The following is a 22,346-nucleotide window of genomic DNA, read 5'->3' as shown; positions in this document are numbered from 1 at the left end:
TAGATTTTCGAATGAGAAAAATGTAGCATTCGAGGTCCTTGCCTGTGGTAGTACTGTACATCACTGCATTGGTTCCTGGGTGCCATGCTGCCAAGGGTTCTGACCTGTGTTTTCTCCTGTCCTCAGGTCATCGAATGCATCACACAAGGTCGGGTCCTGGAGAGACCCCGCGTGTGTCCTAAGGAGGTCTATGACATCATGCTGGGCTGCTGGCAGAGGGAACCACAGCAGAGGCTAAACGTCAAGGACATCCAGAAGATCCTCTATGCCTTGGGTAAAGCCACACCTGTGTATCTGGACATCCTGGGCTAGCAACGGCTGGGTTTCTTGCCTGTCTCTCTGCAGCAGGTGGACAAATGCAATCCAGGAATAACCAAACAACGTGTACCTTACTACTCCACAGTCAAAACACCTACATGACGGGGATGGACTTAAGTGCCTGCTACACCTTTCGATACACTGGATACCAGTCTTTACAAGGAAAAAATAAAGCACTTTTAGATTTTGTTTACCTGCACATAAAATGTACAGAATTATACCGTGCAAAAAGGATACATCTTTTATTCTTGAAAATGGCCTCCTTCACAAACAAACAAAAAAACCCTGAAGAAAAACAACCAAGGAAACCGATATGTTTGCTTTTTAGTATCCAGACAGATGATGGAAGATTCGACTGCCCTGTGGTTTTTATTTTATATAATATATATATATTTTTATTTATTTTGTTGGTTCGTTAGTTTGTTGGGTATTTTTTTCCGAAGTGTGGATGTCTCCCATGTCTGTTGCTAAGGGCGTGTCACTGCTTGGAAATGACTGCTTACAGTGGCCAAGTCAGGCAGGTGGCAAGGACTTCCTGAAGAAAGCCTTTCTGCCTTCTTATTGGTTGGATTGTATCCCTGATGCTGGAAAAGGCATCAAAAGGATTTTCCACTGCAAAGGAAAACAAATCAGTGAGAGTAAGAACTCTTAGCAATGAGGAACCCACAGGTCAATCTGAACAACCTAATTTAATAATTCAATGTATATAATGTAAATTTATATAAGTGTCACAGAATTATGTTAATTTATTTCTTTCCCTACTTAGATTATTTTAGTTCCTTGGAGTGCCGTTACGGTGAGTTATTTCTATAAATATTTGAGAAGCTTTTCTCATTTTTAGTTTGGCCATTATCAGAGAATGTATGTTTTTTTCAGTTAGAGCACCTCATTTCTGTCACACAGGTACACTTATAATGTGTAATCTTACCTTAATATTGGCTGAGGGTCACATCAGTAGCTGAGGCATCAAGTGAGAGAAACTGAGAGACGCACGAAGAGGCAGTCTGTGGTAAGGAGCCCCAGATGATCTGAGGAAGGAGCCCTTATAAACGTTTTCTTATTTCATGCTGTCAAGTCACAACAGCAGGTGACATACCATTGCACTTTTTGTTCCAGTGCATGTCTGGTGTTTCCTGGAAAGACTACCTAGTGTAAAACAGATACTCCTTCCCCAACCATGGCTCATGTGTTTTATGGAAATCAAAGGGAAGAGCAATACAGGAAAGCCACATGACTTAATTGGAAGAAAATATGGAACATTTACCTGATGGTAAACTTAGAAAGATAATTTTCTTTGTAGAAACACCAATTAATGAACTCAGTGTGAAAGTATAGAAAAGCCATTTTCTATCCACTTTTTTTTCCATTGATGCCTTTGAATCCCTATATCCAGAATACAGAATGGGGGTTCTAATGAGATTTTGACCCATCCCTGTTGTGTAATTATGGAAAGTCTTCATAAGGTGGACAAATGTATAGGTTGACAAATGTAAATATTACTCAGTGCCGATTAATGCCTAATTTTACAGTGATACAGTATTTGTCACATAATCAGCGTTATACCTCTTACAATAACATTTTCCAACTCGTAAAGCATGGCTCAAGCATCAACATTAGACAGCATTTACATGATAAAATTAGAGTTAATAACATAGCTTTATGCATTAATACAAGACTGTGAATCCTTCTTTTGTGTGAATTAGCATCCATTAAAAAGTACATTTCATCCATGCAGCTGTCATACCTACCTCCCATTTCTAAGACTTGGAAACCAGATCAGTGTCACACCTGGTACTGTATGTTTAGTATTACATGGAACAATGTAGACATAAGACTGGCATCCTAAGAATGTATTATCTGAAGGATTCTCATGTGTAGAGTTAAACAGTCTTTCAGCATAGGCTGCCTTATTCTCAAGTGGTAGTGGCGAAAAAATAAAAAAGCTGTAGAATATCCTATAATCCAAGTGTTCTTACTAATCCTGCTGAATAACAAAGGGAATTCAGTCTTTAGATGGGTATATCTTCCATGAGAGCTCCATAATTCTCCACTGATTAGTACTGGCTTCAAGGAAGATTGAACACAAAGATTAATTACCTGATGCACCTGTTGCTTTATGTGCAATTCACTTGTTTATACTGCAGAATTTCTTTAGAAAATTCTTTCACATCTAGCAAATTTACAGTATTTTCGTGTGAGCAGTCTGGACAACTTTAATAATCTTATTATAGGATGTTGCTAAATTAACACATTTTATTGACAAATATGGAATCCCCACAGAGGGACAAAATACACCAGTAGTCCCCCATGTTAATGAGCTACTTTTGCAAAGCATATAAATTTCAAATTTTAAAGCAGTCTAATGGTAATTCAGGTTCTAGTGGTAATTGTATGAAGGATTACAGACTCATTATATTATTTTTTTCAATGTCTCCAAAACCAATTTTCAAGAAGCGTACATTTATTACGGTTGTATTATACACTCTTTGATAATTTAATGGTCTTAGTCAAAGCAAAGAGTTTCTTTTGTTTTAAAAATGGACAAAGTCCACCTTCCACGTCTCCTTAATATCATCTATTTATTGTCACCTCATCATAATACTAACCTTGTTTTTGGTTACCATTTCTTGTACCATGTGTTTTGTATATTAATACTGTAGGTACACTTTTAAAAATTTAAATGACATTTAATTTTGTTATGTACTAGCTATGTATTAATGTTATATAGAGCACATAAACTGCAAAGGTGTCTTTTACAAAGATGCTGATCTGTCCACTTAAAACATGTCCAGGAGTACATATGTCTATAGTTTGTGTCACGTTGTGTGCTGTATAAAAAGTGAGCATTATCTAAGGGATTAGTGCAATAAATGAAGCACGCACATGAAAAAAGATTATTCAATTGCTTAGTTAAAATGGTAATGCCTGGGACATTCACAAAACATGGAGTACACGTGGAGCCCAAAACTGAGATAAAATATGTAGATCATTATAATCATGTTAGTATATAGTACATGTGAGGCCATAGAATGTGAGCTTCTATACTGTAGGTGAGTTTATTTTATGAAGCAGTCATGATTATTTTAACCCTGATGGCTTCTGATATGGAGTTCAGAAATCCTAAATAAAAGACCTATAAGAAGCTATTGAATCATAGTAAAACGTTAAGATGGATACTCTGCACTAAAGATTTTCAAACACCTGTCTTTATGAACAGTGTCTTTTAAAAGAGCCAGTCCATCTCAGCTTTCCACTCTCTCTGGAAGCATACTGTAAATCATTCCAGCATTCCCTGAAGTGGCCATTGCTTCTTACATTCTTCACCTCAAACTGAGGTGTGAGCACATTGATTCCACATTGATGTCCAATTTGTTAAAACATTCCTGCCTGTTTTTTTCATAAGTTATGGGAGAGTAACTGAGATATATCAGGTACTTTCCTTAAGGCCTGAAAATGAATGACTTGTTGGTACTTTTCGCTCTCAATCTGGCTGGGTGAAGTCACTGTTTAGTTCTTGTTTGCCCTGTAGCACTGTCTCTCAGCCCTGTAATTTGAAATAGAGGAAAATAGCCTATATCTGAAGACCTAGGTCTTAAGGTCCAAATCTTGAAAGTACATCTGCATTTTCAAAGATAATGCTGTCTTCATAGAAAGGGAAATTGCAAAGCCTTTTCAAGACAGTACTGAGATACACACTCCTATCTGATAAGATGTCCTTTACTTTAATATTTATGTCTACAGTGTGATTTAGACATTTATTCATTTATCTGGAGATCCTTTGATAGAGTCACTGCATCAGATAATTTTCAAGGCGGCCTGTTCTCGTCATTGAAATGTTGTAAAGGAAAGCTGCCCTCAGTAACTCCACAAATCTTTCACACTTGGCTGCCTAAACCTAAGCTAATTTTTAATGGAAACATGCTTCCTTAACTGGTTATAATTTTACAAAAAAATCCATCATTGGCTAATTCGCTAGGGGCACTCTACAGAATTTAAACAGTGCATAAAAAAGTCTTCATGCTGAATTGGACGCTAACTGGGGAGAAAACTGACAAATTTTGCTTTCAGCTTCAAAAGGTTATAGACTGAATGTTCAAAAAACAAGGTCTCTTGTACACAATTTTCCTGATCTATCAACCTACAGTACTGTATGCTGTCCCAAGGAGAGTGATGTTAGCAAAAAATAAATCAAAGAAGTAAAGTCATATAGTTTTCAATGGCATATTGGATTATGATCCTTCTTACTGAAATTCAGTAATTTGCCTTACTTACTAAATGAAACTGGCATCATAGCATTGCTTTTATGTTATACTATGTCCTGTTTGTTCTTCTGAGATTCAAATTTGTATGTTATTATTATGTTTCATACGAGTCATTAATAAATGAATTGAGAGGTCACAGTATTGGCCTATCAAATATCACATCTTGATTTCACAAAATACAATAAAGGATAAATGTTATAGCTACTTAGAAAAAAAAACAACTTGCTTGTTCAATGGAAAATTTCATTGCAAAGAAGAAAATAAATACTGACAAAGCCATCCCTAGCAATACATTTATGTTTATTAATAATTGGGTGCAGGATTGATGCTAAAATTGAATGATGTTCAGATATGTTCAATTCTCCAGGGTGAACATGAAGAAAAGCAGCAGATTTTTGTAAGTAATGAAAAGAAAGCTTTCTGTATTGCTTGTTTTATGTGAGAGGTGTCTTTAGGCTTGTATTCCAACAGAGCTCAGTGGCATTGCTAAACGGTATAGTGTTGTTCTTCCCACACTGGAAGATACACCCACTTTATTTTAATAGGATAAGAAGGGGGTTATAAAAGCTTCTCTTATGGAGGTTTTAGCGCTTTCATGAAAGGACAAGAATAGGGGGAGGGATATCTCTAGGTACTTTCTTGGTTGGCTTCATTATGTTTGCTCAGAACCAAAGTGTGATGTGGGTGTGGTGGCAAGGTGTCTTGCGAGAAAACAGACAAATTTCAGTACATGGACATCTCTTAAGACCTCATTACATCAGGCAGTTTGCTGACAACATGTATCCCTTCTAACTGTATCCTGCTTAGACTATCTTGTTTAAAACCTCCAGCAGCCTCCTGTTACTGTTCTACTGGCCTCTGGCAATGTGCTGGTCAGAGCAGATCCTACTCCAAACAACAAGGGCTGAGCAATATCCAATCAGAGAACTGAAGTGTGTCACATGACTCTGAGCTCGCCAGTCACATACTTTAACTGTATGCACCCCTTAAGCTAAAAATGGACCGCAGAAAAATCACAGTGATTTAAATTCAGGATTGAGAAGTACTGCTGATGGGGTCGTTTGAAGATTAGCAGTCAAAAAATGTTTCTGATTTGGTAGTGAATTATTGTCTCAATAATAGATTGGGGGAATGACTTAAAAGAACTTTAATCTCTGGTCCAGCTACCTCATATATCTTTCTTTTATGTAACCACTTAATGTACCTAGATCTTATGACTTGCTATTAACTGTACATTGCGTTGCCCAAGTGACTTACCCAGTGGTTTCAAATATTGCTTTTGTCTGCAATAATTTCGGCTATCTGCTGATAGAATCCAGTGGTCATGTCTATCCTTAGTAAAATAAAGCATGGCTTTTGATGAGTCTGTGACTGCATTTACTGTAGGTAATTAATCTTTCACCTGTGTGCCCTCAAGATTTAGTAAGACTACTCAGTCTACCAGATTTTTAATTGAGTATTGAGTGTCAATTATCAAATAATGAATAACTCTTTCTCTTTGACCTTTTTCATACTTTCTTTTCTTACCAAAGGGAGGTCTTTAGCTTCACTCCTTTTTTTTCAATCGGTGGGACAGCTTGAGGAGAGGGCGCTATCTGGCTTTAATTTTGTACTTCACTAATGAGAAGGAAGGCACCCACTTGTTGTGTGAAGATATTCAAAGGCAACATTGAGGAGGCTGAGAATGATTATGCAATACAGCACTTGGCTAATTTCGCTGTTCATGTGGAAACCTTCCCTGTTATTTGGCAGGGATGAACAGGAAATCCTGGCAAGACACCACTCTGCTCTCCTTTAGCATCTCTGTTAGCCTTATGAGTTGTAACTAAAAGGCCTTATTTTAGTCACATGAAGTTGGGAAGTTTTGGATAAATGTATCTGGTGATCTAATGGAGAAGAACGGTTACTATAGTCCAGCTAAGATTTTGCTTTTGGTGAAGCAAGTGCTAACAATAACACGTTTGATAACATATACTGTATATATGTTATACTTTAAATTAAGCGTTTTATTGTGGCATACAGCACACTGTATGTTATTGCAAAGATTTGGAATTTACAAGGCATACTGAACATACTGTATTGGCTATGACTGCTTTCACAACCTTGGCCTAAAGCTAGCTGTGAACCTGTTTTTTGTCTGTCTATGAAAAACTTGTCAATAAGATTAATAGCATGAAGTGTATTCAAGATTCTGGTGTGGACAAGTCACATACATACTATACTCACATACAGTAGGCTATTGCTGCACTATTTCCTGGATTAAGAGCATATTGAACAGAAATTAGTATATAAATGGAGGTAGCTTTGGTGTGACTACCTCTCTTGATGCTGAAACAATGTTTAGTTGTCTCTGTATCCTAATGTTTCAGAAATGTCAATGTCTGTGTGTGAGTGTGTGTACAGTATGTGTGCTCACTTAGAGTCTGAGGGACCAGCCAAAACCACCATTTCCACTCCATTTACCATAGAGCTAATCAGTGCTCAATGACCCATGGAGAGAGTAATATTGGCGGTGAAAGTAATAAAGAAAGATACAAAAAAAATGTATCTTCATGCATACTTGACTTGCCCTTTAAGGTCACCAGCAAAGAAAAGAAATAAAAGAAGTGTCACTCAGGGATGGAGGCGACATAATCAAAGGAGAGTGAGTGTGACAAGACTGTGACGGGGAGGCGGCTCAAAAGGTCACAGTGAATCTAATGACTTCACCTGGCAGTTATCTTTGGATAACTTTTAAACAGGATGGCCTGCCTCTGTAATCGCTCAGGGTCAGACAAGTCTCTGTCTTTTTGACGAACCTGTTTGAGCAGTGGAACGGCAAGGCATTTTTCTGTTGTTGCTGTTTGGGCAGCTGGAGAGAACACAAAGCAGATTTACTATGCTAGTAGTATTGCGTCTCTCTTCACGGCTCAAGCAACAGAGCCCTGATGAATGGTATAAGGCCTTTAATCATTGAGAGAGTAGCAGAGAGCAAGGCAAGAAACCGGAACATTGCAATTGAAAGGAATTCTCTCAGAGCTCTCCATAGCCCAGGGCCTGCAGCTCAGTAAAGCTGCACACTAGCTACCCCACTACCTGATCCCCTGCTGAGATTTCATGTTGATGAAGACTGTTGGACTCCAGCAGGAAATTGTCTCATAAAACATAGCGTGTTGTGTGTAGTTTATTAGTATCATTTTTCTTTTTGCTTATCTTTCTTATTGAGCTGTTCATGTGCCAACTTTGGGCATTAAAACATGCAAGCTAAATACTGTTGAGTGTATATATATATACTATATACAGTATACAATAATTGACTTGAACTTGAACATGGACCTAACAATCATATTGTTAGCATAAACAGTTGCTCAGACACTTCTGAAGCATTAAATCAGGATTCTAATTTTTAATGCAGATTTATTCCACTTCCAGAAAACAAAAGTTAAAAGATTACAGATATGCTCTTTAAAGCAACAAAGTCTTGAATTTGTTTTTCTATTGGCTATCTTTTCATTCCCCACAACAAATCCAGTACAGACACTGTGCAAGGTCTAATGACGACTTTTTTTATATATAACACAGCACTCTGTAATTTCAACCACAGCATGCCGTGATATGGGTTCTATTTAATACCAGCATGGATTTTGTTTTTTTCTGAAAGCAGGCAAAATGAGATCATTTCATTTTAATTCATTTGAAAAAGCAAATGAAGTAAATAGTGACATTCCCTGCCTTAATTTAAAACACTCCCAAAGAGAAACCCCTGTTGCACTTGGACATGAATATCCCACGGCCTCGTTGGAAAACAAATCCACTTAGGAGCTCTCTTTCTGCATGTGGGGGAGGAGGAGGAGGGAAAGTTTGAAGTTGATACTAGGCGTGGGAGAGAAAGACAAAAGATCACACAACCTGCCTACGTTCGCTACCTGATAAAAGTGAACCTAAGCAAAACACTGGATTGGATAAGTGTTGCTTTAGAGATTTTCTACAGAGCAAGCGGGTGTAAAAAAAAGTGCTACCATGTGCATCTATACAGTTCACCCAGAAAAAGCTTGCTTGGCTTCCTGGAGGCTGAAGGAAATTGACTGTGGTATTAAGACTTCAGATGGGATGTCACCCTGGAGCAATCTCTTGCGCTGTCAGCAGACGCTGACATCTAGATTAACCTCAGTGCCTGGAGTTTTCGGAGAGAGAGGCTCATTGGAATGCAAGAGGAATCTAACCTCCAGTCCGGGGCTTCAAACCCACGTGTGTTCCGGTCTCCTTCTCAGTCTGTCAGCTTTCTGGGGATTTGAAAGATGTTCGGAGAGGCAACAAAGGGGATGGGGTAGCGTCGGAGGGGTTTGGGGCAACGGGAAGTGGGAACCTCTAAATGTGCTTTGAGGACCAGCTGGAAGCAGGAGCTTGTGTGTGTGTGTGTGTGTGTGGGGGGGGGGGACATTGTGTAGCATACTGTAGATACTGATAGGAGTTTCAGTCCTGGCTGTTGTACTAATTGCTGTCAACAGAATAAAATAAGATTAACTGTACTGCAGACATGAAAAGTGTCAGGCGAACAAAGAAAATTGTAACACTGAAGGTTATTTCTGTCTCCTAGTGGCACCATCTCTCAGCCTGCAAGACTTTTGCTATGTTACTTTTTAGGAGTCTGGTAACTTGTTTTTCACTGAATAATTTGCATTTAATAAAAAAAAAACATAATTATTTGTATTGTTACAATAAACCACATTGGAATTCTAGGGGGTTTCATGCTAAAAATAGAGCCGCTGGGTCTACAGTAGATACTGCTGAAGACTTTGGCTAAGTCAATTGCTGATTTTGTGTACAGTGAAAGCATTCATTCTCTGTCAGGGCTGTGTGGACTCCTAGTCAGGGTTTCCCGGGTTTAAGACTCAATAGTTACTGCAAAGGCTGTGTGGCATCTGCAGTACAAGCCTGTAGCATTGGAAATGGGAGCTGTTTCAATCCTCCCTCCAGCAGTCAGGACAGGTACTTGTGCCGTAACATTTCATTGTCTAAAAGTGCTGTATGGCCTCTTAAAATATATTCCATTTCCGTTGTCTTCATAAGTCCCCTGCTAGCACCAGGGCTTCACAGAGAAACACACGTATTGTATATTAAGAGAAAAAAAATCTTTTTTCCACAAAAGGTCACTTAGTATTCCAGTCTTTTCAAATATTTCAGTCACTGTCAGACCTTTCCATTCCTCACTGCAATAATTTGTGGTGTTTGAGTGTTGAATTTCCTGTTTTTTTCCATTTCTCTCCTCTAAAAAAGAAGACCTCATGTAAATGAATATTTCTCTCAAATTTTGACCTGCAACCTGTAACATTTTGCTTGCTGCTTCATTTACTGTTACATTGTTTTAAAATATATGGAATTATAACAGAGTGATAATAGAAATCTGGATAATAGAAAAGGTTTCAATCTTAATCTCACTTCTTCTTGCCTGCATACTGTACATAACCCCTCGCACCTCTGCTTTTCCATAGTGCTTCTTTCTTATACCCCTCCCACAACCCCATCTACACTCTTGTAGCAGCTCCCTGGCTCATTTGCCACAATCTGAAGGGGGTCTGGGCAGACTCATCCTTCCAATGTTGTCACGATCGTCATCCCTCCTCTAAAGGGCGCTCTGACCCTTTTGTGTTTGTTTCATTATCACGTACACCTGTCCCTGAATTCACCGTTATTCCAGTTATTATTTAAACCCGGTGCTCCGGTAGCTTAGGGCTTTGAATTGGAAGACAAACGCCCGGAGGCCGGCCTATAATCAGGTCGCCCTACGTCCGCTGCTCGAAGGCTTAGGCTTCTTAACGGCGTCCGGACCAAGCTGAGTCCAAGCCTGGGAGCGCTTGGCCTCATAACTGTATTTTTAATTTCCTAGTTCCTTGTCCCCGTTTCTGATTTTAATCGTCTTGTCTTGGTTAGATCACCTGGTTTTGGATTTCGGACTGCGTCCTGGATTTCCTATATTGGACTGTTTTTGGACTTGTTTGCTCCTGGATACACTGTGAGCACTGCCCCCTGTTCGCCATCCCTTCCATTCCTCACTGTGTTTTCCCCGTAGCCCTTCTCCAGTCACTTCCGGATTATTCCGTCTGCACAGGTTCCTAAACTACACACTACATGGGAGTCAGGACCGGCTCTTGTTACAAATGTGGCTTCTTATTCCCTTAACAAGGCGGACTACGCCCAATATACTCTGCCATCTCCCTTGCATTTATTAGGATCTAAACAAACCACTGAAAAATTGTTGCTAAACCTACTTAGAATGAACCAGTTTCATGTCATACTGGCTGATCTAAAAAGAGTGTTAACAATTCATGATCAGAAGCAAATCCCAAGCGATTCTTAAAAATAATGTCTGCATAAAATTGATTATATCAAAAATTTGCTTCATTATGGTGTCAAGTGGGCTTGGTTTTGGAGATCAATTCTGTTTCAGTATATTGTGAGAGAGTAATTCAGTAATTCAGGTGTATATATGGAAGTATAGACCGCTTGGATAATTAATGTGGATCACTGACACAGTCTTGCTTAAATAAATTGCATTACATCTGCCATAGGAAAGCACCAGTCTTTGAGTCTGCATGACTTTTATTTGCACACTTATTTTAAAAACTATTTTTCTTATTCACACCAAGGGAAGGACTGTGTGAGGTACTGTAGTACAATCTTAACACATCAAAGCTAATCCAAAATGAAGAACCCGTTTCTCAAAGCGGTGGTAATGAGGGCAAATGACTACCCTCTCAGTTCACTCTGTCATCCAAACACGAAGCTCTCTAGAGTCTCGAATTAGTTAGTTCCTTTATTGTCTTACAGTACATCATGCTTTGAACTTCTTTGGCTGAAGTAAAGATAATCACAGTCTGCCAAATTATCCTGTAGTGCAACAGAACCCCTCAGAAAAACTCAGAAGACTGTGCAACAGATAGTTACCTTATTTTGAGCAAATTATTTAAAATTAAAAACAAGGCCTATAAGGAAAAAATGGAACAGTGGGTATTTGGAAGGTGAACCTACCTCGACAGTTCAGAGGGCTAAGTGATGTCAAGTCCTTCTGAAAGATGCTTTTGTCCAGTTGGTTGCAGTGGCCACATTATCTAGATCTGAATCCCCATGACTTTTTTGGTTGGGATAACTTTGCGACAAAGTGCTCAGGGATAACCTTTTGAACTTTACGAAAGAGCTGTGGATGGTAGCAATGTAAGAATTCAGATAAAGACTGGTACAAGTTCTCAAAGCAAATTGTGCATTTAAAGATGACATTTATTTCACTGTGCAGTGTTAAAGAACAATGCCGTCTTTTCTTAAATTCCTCATATAATATGTGTATAAAATCTGTATATGGAGTTTACTCTTCATGTAGTATGTATTACTGTGTGACATTCTTTATACTGTACATATAAAAAATGCATCAAAACCATATTTAGTGCAACGCAAACATACAATTCAACCTCTCTTAGAGGATAAAGTTTTACCCAACTGCATGCAGAACTTTATACATTATCCATGATGTCTCTAGTCTTTATGATATTAACTCGGATGACACTGAGAGGAAAAAATATTGACTTTCTGTATTGCAGAGTGTTTTAAAATGAGGCTTGAATAATTTATCAATCTAGCACATAGGGGAGCTTTTGTATTGCCTATCGATAACATTTTTTTTTTCTTCTGCTCAGACTTGCCAGTTTTCATAGTATACAGAATGCAGAGGTTGTGTTGTCATGGAAACCTTAACTTGTCTGTCCTTTCCTCATATTGATATTCAAGGCAAAGGTAGCATTCCAGTTAGGCAGATGGAACATTAATGCGATACTGATGTTATTTAAAAGGAATCTAACAGAAGAGAACCCCTCTTTCAGCATCTATGATTAGGCTCTGAAAGATCGTGCAGGTACCCTCTTCAGCTTTTCTTTTTTTTTTCCTTGACCCCTACAATTTACTTTCAAGGAAACCTTAAGAAAACTGTGAATTCAAAACATCTGAGACACATGCATATTAATAATAAATAGTGAAGTTTCTGTGCTGTTTTGACATTGAAGTAAATTACTTCTCTGGAGGTCTTGAAGGAAACGTGACAGTAGTGCTGTGAAAGTAATAGACTTTATAGGACAGTATGGATATAACAGGGAGGACTGACAATCTAAATAATAAAAACAAACAATTCCAAACCTATGACACCACCTTTTTAATCTGACAATGTAACACATTGACAAAATAAACACATCTTTATTTTACTTTGTCTATTAACCGATCTTGATTTTTTTCACCATAAAGACACAGCAACTACCAAAAGCAGTGTGTATTTTAGTGATAAGCTGCAATATTATATTTTTATGTTCCATGGCTCACTAGAAATCAGAGCCTTTGGGCTATTATAATATCATAGGAAAGACTGCTTGCAAGATATTTCTTAATTCCCTAAACTTGGACCAGGGCTTAACAGCCATAAAGGGCTGAACGCTTCTATGATCACCAAAGCTACAGTAGGCTTAGAAAAAAAGAAATCTTTTTACCGCCATCAGCAAGTCACATATTTAGAAAGTTATTTTCCCATTACAATATCAAAAAAGGCCTGAAAGGGCTCAATTTCTGCGCCTTCATTTTCTTTTAGTTTTCATTTGACGTATTACAGAATATAAAAACCCATGAGGTTTTCAACCATTTGTATCACATATTCAATTAATATGACCTGAGGACTTTAAGGTTATGTGAAGGAATAAAGACACGGCAAAGTTCTTTTTTCTATGGCAAATATGTATGGTTCATTTGGATTGAAGTCTGTATTAGTAGATCTTTTAGGGAGGTAGTGAAGGAGATGACACAATTAATGGCTTTTATTTAACTGAAAGTGATGTATTCAATATATACTGCTGGTAGGTGTAGCTTGTAGGCCTTTGAACAGCTTGGTTTTCACAGTCTCAGGATCTTCATTTCCAATCTTTGATGGACACAGTTCATTTTTACTGTCCCAACTTTAAGGCCTAAATTACTCTGTACTGTATATTCAAAATATTTTCCAAATATTTGCTTTTGCTTTTAGCCAGTTGACGATTAAAAGGTTTCAAGTAGGTTAATGTAATATCCCATGGAGAGGTTTTAAAATCTTTCCTAAAAATGTAATAGTCACGACAGTAGATAACGCATTGGGATTTCTGATGGAACACTGGGAACCTGGATGTGTTTCAGGAATTGAGTTAAAGACCCCTGACACAGTGAACATGTGCTGAAGAACAGCTATCCTACAGCTCTATTTACACCTCGCAAAGCTTGAAGCTGTGTAAGCCTATAGATCACTCAAGGTTATTTAATGATCCGTACATAAAAGGAAAGATGTAACACTTATCAGGAATTTTCTCCCTCATGTCTGCCCTCTAGTCAGGTCACTGAGCGCCCGAGTGGACTTTTTTTATTTCTGGGACACGCTGTGCTTTGCTGGTACTCTATGGAGCTTAGAGGTGTGACTTTTTACTTTGCAGCACTATCGGATGTGCTTTTGCTTGATATTACCGGAAGGCCTGGGGATTCGGACCAGAAATCCTTGCCTACAGCACTTTACTGCTCATGGCTGACCACCGTTCTTTCTGACAAGGTTCTTGCTGAGGAAGACATGGGAGAGGGTGGGGAAAGCATTCCATCTGTGCCAACCAGAAACTTGGAAAGAGAAAAAAAACTGAAAGAAACATCTGAGAAGGGAGTCGGGACTCAGTGATGTCTGCCAGGGGGAAAGGGAGGTGCCCGGAGTGGGCTGACAGGACAAGAGTACGATCATGTGGCTTGCTGCAGGTACTAGGTTGGGACTATGGTTTGAAGCGGTATGCAGTAGTTTAACATTTTGTGTGGTCATTTATAATGGTAGGCAATAGTTTTTATTTTTCATTGACCCTCTCCATCCCCCTCCCACATTTAACAGTAAACAGATAAAGGATTTGCTGCTTGGAATCCACCTGACCCTTTCAAAGCAGCTGGAGCATGTGTTCGGTGTTTTGGTGTTGGGAGTGCTTTCTATTTACATCATAAGTCACCTTTCTGAAGTGCTTGTTGTCTTCTAAAAAAACAGATTTCCAAAGCATGGCCTTATACACCACTTGCCCCGATGCACAATATTAAGGGTCAACTAGACCCCCCCCCAATTGGATAATTTAGTTATGTGTTTTATGGAAGCCTGCTTCTGTTAGGCACTCTGGTCATCGTCTGGAAATGAGCACAGAAGTTGACTTAAACTGACTTAAATTCCCAATTCTAATACAACGCATTATGACATGACCTTTATGAAATCTCACAATTATTGCTTGAAGCATTCAGTAGAATGGTAAAAAAACATCTGCCCAGTGTTGTTCCAAGCTAGAATCTCAATGTCAACTGAGACACTGCCTGTAGTGTTGAGCTTCTTTTTGTGCTATATACAGTATGTAAATGCTACAATTTTGCATTATTAAAGCAGTGTAAAGAGTATTTCCAAAATTAATTCATTTTTGTTAAATGAGAACATTAAACAAAAAACAAGTGGATTTGTGAAATACCATCTATGTTAGCTGTGTAATTAGTTAAACCCCAAATAATTAAATTGCAGAACAATATTAAGAAGTGGGAAAACCAGATATCATCAAGACCAGCATCAGGCAGAAATTTGGGACACTGCTGGAAAACTGGAAGCAGCTCTGTTACAATATTTTTTGGCTCAAATGAAGTAAACCTGAAGAGTTCAATCTCTTGCTAGATGTTTCCTAGATAGTTATTAATTTGGTACTGAGACTCATAAGAAAATGTGTAACCACTATGAATTGAGTCTGGTTCACTTTTCCAGGCCGATTCTAGCTTTTGTAATGATGAAGAATGATCTCCCAACCCCACCCCCCTCCAGACTTCCATCTTCTTGAGTCCTCCCACTCGGTCACTTACTATATAATGTATTGATTTATACAGTAAGTGGTCTAGCAATTTTTCCGATTCACTAAATTTCTGATATATTCGTTTTAATTATTGGAAAACATATCTAAGGTTCTGTGTAATAAAAGACCAGAGGCTCTTGCCCCTGAGTGTGCCGGATAGATGGGTCAGAGGCTTTTCGTGTCCCAGGCCTTCTGAAAAGCACAAAACGACCTATAGGAGTTTGATGCCTCTGATTTATTAATATAGGGAAGCACAGTGTGAGCATGACCCACCAGATGCCAATATGTTATGGCGGGTAACTTACAGGAAATAAACTGATCTCACTTTCTTCATTAGGAGCAGCAGCTGTGTCGTGAGTTAATCCTCTTGAGAACAAACACAGTGATGTTGGGCACCTGAACACACATAAGCCTTGATTAAAAACAGAGTTGGCAGAGAGGCTGGGGCCAGAGGTCTCAGATTTACTAAACTCTCTTTATAGGTTACATTTCCCTGGGGCTAGCAAGAAATTCCAAATCCAAGTGCTTTCCCCTGCTGTAAGCGACGTCGATTTACAGGTACAATTACCTTTGTTGAAAAGTAAAGCACATAAATAAATTGAAATATGAGGAATTTGGCCAATTACCTGTAATGAAGGGTTATATTTATTTATTTAATTCACAAATGTATATTTTAATTCCAAAATTTTGGAATGTCTCCAAACCAAAACCAACATTTCTGAAGAAGGCAATTTCCAATAATGCAGAATAAAGACAACTAGAAAAAGTAAATGAATATTATATTTATATAAAAGCAATATTTTATGTGCAGGGTTTCTGTCCTTACTAAAGTAAAATCAGTCATAACTCATCATCCTTCTGATTGTGTTCCTGCAGAGGGTTTGCAAAGTTCTGTGTAGGAGGTTTCTCAACAGTCAGCAATAGTATACTGCCAGCCCCACATCTAAAATTGACTGTGCTCAATCATGCTGAAATTAGGCATAAGAAATCAAAATGCACTAAAGCAATGATAAACTAAATAATTGCTTCAGCCTTGTGACTTTTCTATACACAGTACAATGCTGTTGATCAAATCAGTGGCCTGATTTCTACATTTTTTCAAGTAAATCTTCTTTCATGAACAGCAGTGGATAATATGATAAATTAGATGAATCAATAACAGATGTTACAAGTTTAGAGTATGTTTTAATGACTATCAGTATTTTGCATTGACAGGAGGTGCATTATCAGATACAGTAAAATGTTTTTTAAAGAGCTCAGTGATTATAAATGGTAATTATAAAACTACTTTCTGTTTACTAAAGACTCTAGGACAACACAAAGTCAATTTTAATTAATATGCCCATATTTTCTTTTTCTTGAGAGAGAGACAATGAAAACATGTTGTGCTCGGTTGTACATTTCTTGGTCTTATTTACATTTATTTCTACTTCTGGTATGACCTGTAATTTCTAAGAAACAAAATAATTCAGAAAAATCAAATAGTAAAAACTTCTTTACTGTGCTGTCATAGTCAGTGACCATTTGTCTAAGGTTCTGCTGCATGATGTCATTCCAGACTTCATTGTTTCTATTTCACTTAATCCTCTTCATAACAAGCCCACAGACTCATTCCACATCACACGTCCGATGTATTCCTATGAGTGCATTAAGGGTAATATACAATGGGGGAATAGAATAAGCATACTGTACATTTACATAAAACATCAAGGCAATTTGTTAATGAATTTGGAAAAAAAGACAATAAGTGGTGTGTTAAATCTTATAAATGTAGTTACAATCTTGGAAGCCTAATGTCTGCTGGTTAATGCAGTACATTCCAGCTGGTCTCTTGGTTGCTTCATGAAAATGTAAGCAATGCTGGTGAACCAGTAAGCTCTTTCATCTGAAACAGAATATCCACACCACTGCCCCAGTATGATAAATGGGGATCTGCGCTGTGGGAGATGTCATCCTTTGGATGAGATTTTGAGCCAAGGTCCTGAGTACTTGGTCGTTCAGAGTGGGGATGTCGGTCCCAGTGTCCCGGCTGAATTCCACTGTGAGCTTGTACAATCTGTTCTTCCCAGTGTTCCCCCTTAATGCACAGTACAGAATGGAACTGCATCCACATTTTCTTTTCTACACACTTACAGAAGACTCTGTTCACAACAGGTTCAGCTTTCACACACACACACAAGCTCAAAGTATGTGGCTGGCTTTGATGATTATAAAGTAGCGCAGATTTAAAAAAAATATATGTGAGAGGCAGCACAAGGACAAGTCCAGACAATGCCTCACGGAACACCAGCACACAGACAATAGCTTTCATCTTTCAGGAAACTGCTTCTCTTTCGGTCAGTGTTTGGTCCAGGCTGACTGTGAATCGGGTCGCCTGCAGTGTAGTTGCTGCTGGTGGAATCAGATGCTGACAACTTGAAAGAGGATTCAACCACTTTTATGAAGTGCAGGGATGGGAGAAGATCTATCTATCTATGGACATTAGATATGTCTTTGTGGGAGAGAAATATATTATAGTGTTTACAACTCACAAGAAAGAAACACATTTGGCTACCGTGTAAAAAATATCCTGATTTTAAATGAACTGGGCATCAAGGATACTTTCACTGAAAATCTTATTTTACATTAAGACCCATATAATGAATTGAAATCTTAACCAAAACAAAAATAATTAAACAGATGTAAATAAGCTTGCTTATCTGCCAAAAAATGTATACCAAAATTATTCAATGCAACTTAAAAACAAATACCAAACTGATACTATCCACATGCAGTGTACTGAAATATATTTAGCTTTTTAATCCTAATATATTTCTCTTCCAGTGTTTCAAAAATAATAATTTGCAATATTTAAATCTGTAAAACATTTTTCTGATACATCCTAGTATTTTATTTTTATTTGTGTTAAACACTTTTTTGCCCTTTGGGATTGATTTAATAGCAACATCCCAGGGAACATGTCTCATGACTCCTTTTTTTTGAACATGTCTTTAAATTGGTGTGTGATGAGTGCAAGTATTTTGTGTTTTTATTTCCATTAAGCAATGTGTGGTTATAAATAATATCTGTGTGGCACCCTCTGGCATCGGCAGATGTGTATTTTTACCCCAGAAGTGCTAGCTACCTGCTGATTGTGCATTACTCTCTAGTATTCCTATTCGGTATGTGCAAACCTCTTTAGAGTGCTGAAGGAACAAGGTGTAAAAAATACTCACAGTTCCTCTATTTGTGACTCTTCATCTTAAATCACTGTGTTACGTTAACTTCTTCATCTATAAACTAAATACAGCTGTAATTATGTATGTATCTTACAATGATTTATGTAGACATTCTATAAATAAACTGAAAATTGCAATAATTGGGTTATGTATTTTTTTTTACAAAATCAATTGTGAAGATGAACAGGAAAGTTTATAGTTCTTTATTAAAAGCCATAAAATCATACATTTTATATTTTTATTTCTACAATTGTCAATGTTTTTTAGCCTTTGGGAATTTATAATTCATATTAGTCAATCAACTCTTCTCACAACAATCCTTGTACCCACACGGGAGGAATATACTGTATAGCATATACAGTACTTCTTTTATCATTGTGATCCCGACAGAACAAACAGCAGGACTGAGTCATCAGAGAGAGTGCCGATGCAACCCTCACTGATAGCAGAGCAGGCCCACAGACACCTGCTTACAGTAGCTGCAGGGGTTGCTGTAACACTAGAAATCAAGGTGATGTTGAACCACACTTTCGAGAGGTCTCAGCCAGCCCAGATTCAAGGAAGTGCTAACTGAATTTCAGAGCAGAAAGTGCACTTAGCACAGAGACAGTTGAGCTCCCAGATAATTGTTTTAGACAAATAATTTCAGACACACTAGGCTGCTCTGGCAACACACAAATGTTTGCTTAACAAACCATCACATACAGTACAGCTGCAAATGAAAGGAGGCCATTCAGCATGTTTAGCTGCTTTGCTTGCAAGTGGATCATTGATTTAATCTAGATTCTAGTTGAAAGAAATCAGGGTACCAGATCTTGGCTAGATAGTTTGTTCCAGACTCCTACAACCCTTTCCTGTTCTCAGTTTTAAATATCCTGTATTTACGTTTAGGTTCTACTTTTTGTCCTCTTCTATTGTATGTACTGTATCTGTGTTGTTTCCTAACTTTAGTACTAACTTGGTAAATGACTTTGAGGTTTGTGAAGATGCAACTTGTACCGTGGTAGGCTTCTCTGTTTGTTCAAGACTAAAAAAGATTTAGTTATTTACATGTATGTTTCTCCAGCCTGATTTCAGTGCAGTTAACCAGAAAACGTATATGTTTATGGCCAGGATCATTTAAATAAAACATCCCTTTTTATTTTTAAAAAGTGGAGAATGAGGGCTAATTGTTTTATATAATTACAACTAAGGCACATAAATTTTCCCTGAAGAGCTGTTTCTGCTTTAGTCAGGTTTTGAAGTCCAGCCAAGTCTTTGAATTGAGAGTGGTAATATAATTCTCTTTTTTAATTTTGAAGACAAAATCCAACAAATAGAAACAGCAAACATTAAAATTGGGGAAGTGGGATAAGTTATGTCCTGAAAATGTGACCTACATATATCTGACCTACAGTACTGTGATAGTTTTTATGCCTGCAAAATGTAAACATTATTTGTTTCTTTCCATGAGAACAATTTCTGTAAATGAAATCAGTGCCCACATGCCTGAACATTGATAAGATGGGAATTGTCACTGAGAAGAAGCAGTTTAGCCAGCAGCCATATCCCCTGCAGCTCATAGCTGGCAGCCCACTGTTGCTAAGCAGGGTTGAGCCTGGCCAGTACCTGGATGGGAGACCTCCTGGGAAGCTACAGTATGGTTGCTGCTGGAAGTGGGACCAGTGGGGGGCACTACAAGTCTGTGTGGGTTCTAATGCCCCAGTATATGGTGGGGACCCTATACTGTAGTGGGTGCTGTCTTTTGGATGACACATTAAACCTAGGTCCTGATTCTCATTAAAGATCATTATAGATTTTTAACGGTCATTAAAGATCCCTGAGCATTTCTCCATAAAAGCAGGGAGTAATCCCGGTGTCCGGGCCACATTTCCCCCCTCAGCCTTTACCATGGGCTCCACATTGTCCCCGTGTGTGATTGATTTGCACTTGGTTTGCGGTGGACTGGCGTCCTGTCCAGGGTGTACCCTGCCTTGCGCTCGTTGCTTGCCGGGTAGGCTCCGGCTTCCCACAACACCGTGTGGTACAGAGCGGTTTGGAAAATGACATGACATGACAAGAAGCAGTTTAATGACAGTCACATCTAAAAATACATTAGACTCATGCATTCAAAAGAGCTGTATTACCAAAAACTCCCAAAGCATGTGTAGGCAGGAACCAGGAGGACCTTGAATGTTTCTGTAACATAGAGGATAGGGAACGGTCTTTGCCTGCTACAATCATATGGACAATATTGCACACAGTCTATGTTTAAGTTCAAAATGGAAAATGGATAGCTGGTAAACTAGAGTCAACCTGACATCCTAGTCAGGGCTTGTCTGTTTGAACTGTGATTTTATCTGGTCTCCATTCCCCAGCCTACAGTAAGTACTGTATGTACAGTACATTAGATCAAAATTGTTGTGTGTGATACAATAGTCTCTTCAAAGATGGATCTCTGCTGTACATTTGAGAACACTGTGTCAGGGAGCACTTTTGCATTGGATTATAATGGCAGACAGGAATCCCAGTCTGTTGCTCATTAGCTGAAAAGAAAGAAATAACAACAGTACACGGCAATATTCTGTATTACACTTTCAAAGAGCTTGGTGGAGTTGCATTGTGCAAGAGAAATGCTGTACAGTGCCATTTCTTCCAGATGGAGATGATGGTTGCCACAACGTTTCGTTTCCATATGGAAGCTGCTGCAGAAAGTTGTTCTTGATGCTTGAAATTATGTTAGTGCTAACAAATACACTGCATGCAGCTCTTTGAATGTTTTTTTTCATTAGACTCTGAGTCACAGCACTAACTGCACTTTGAAACGTAAACATGCAGAAGTACCGATTGTATTTATAAAGTAATTTGCTATTAGACACATAATCCAACACAGAGACATACAGTAGGTATTGTATCTCTTTTCAAAGCGCAGGTAACACGGCACATCTCCAGTGGCGGCCATGCAATATGACCTTGAGCAAAATCATTCACTCCCAGCGTGCACCACAGGCCAAGGCATGATATAGGTGCTGCTGTCACTGTGGCCATATATTAAAGCCCCAGAAATCACTTTACAGCAACAGCTTGGCCCGTGGGCTAGCAAATGCACAGAATTACCCTCTTCCCATACCTGCAGTGAAATGATAACCTGCAGCACAAGCTTGACAGAAGGGATGAGACCAGTTGGGCATGATTGCCTTGCCTTTCATTGCCTTGCACAGATACTGAAGCATTACGTCCTTTTGTGAGTTGTGAGGGGGGATTTCAGAAACTCACAGGAGAGATTTATGGCTCTCAAATATTTATAGGAGTGATCAAGGCAGCTACAGGCACTGACCTCCAGAGTCCCCACAGGACTTACAGTATTACTTCATTGACACTTTTATCTTCTGTGTCTCTCATGCAGGCTTGATAACTTGAAATAAAAAAGTCATAACTGGTAATTCTTATATGTGACTGGGAGCTGTAACTGAGCATTTATAAGATAAGATATCAAGGTATGAAACTTAATCTTTGAATATAATGAAACCAATGAAGAGTTTTGTGAAGTATGAGATCAATATTCTGCATAATCCTGTCACACCCTGGAAAACAGCCTTATCGTTTATGTAGGGCTGGGATTGTTTTAAATAAAACTGCAGGGATGTTTCATAAAGCAGTAAACAATGTGTTCTTCGCCACTTATTGAC

General features: G+C 38.4%; 1 protein-coding gene across 1 annotated transcript in view; it reads left to right on the top strand.

Annotated features, from left to right (window-relative positions):
- The window catches only part of ntrk3a (neurotrophic tyrosine kinase, receptor, type 3a), a 272,491-nt gene extending 253,682 nt beyond the window's left edge, over nt 1–18,809 (top strand). Inside the window, exon 17 of the mRNA XM_006628882.3 lies at nt 127–18,809. Coding sequence (XP_006628945.2) covers nt 127–312 — 186 coding nt within the window. The 3' untranslated portion in view covers nt 313–18,809. The remainder of the gene's footprint in view (nt 1–126) is intronic.
- Nucleotides 18,810–22,346: the final 3,537 nt, after the last annotated feature.

This window comes from Lepisosteus oculatus, chromosome 5 (genome assembly GCF_040954835.1).
Source record: "Lepisosteus oculatus isolate fLepOcu1 chromosome 5, fLepOcu1.hap2, whole genome shotgun sequence".
NCBI classification, from domain to species: Eukaryota; Metazoa; Chordata; class Actinopteri; order Semionotiformes; family Lepisosteidae; genus Lepisosteus; species Lepisosteus oculatus.
This window is presented reverse-complemented; position numbering and strand designations above follow the sequence as displayed.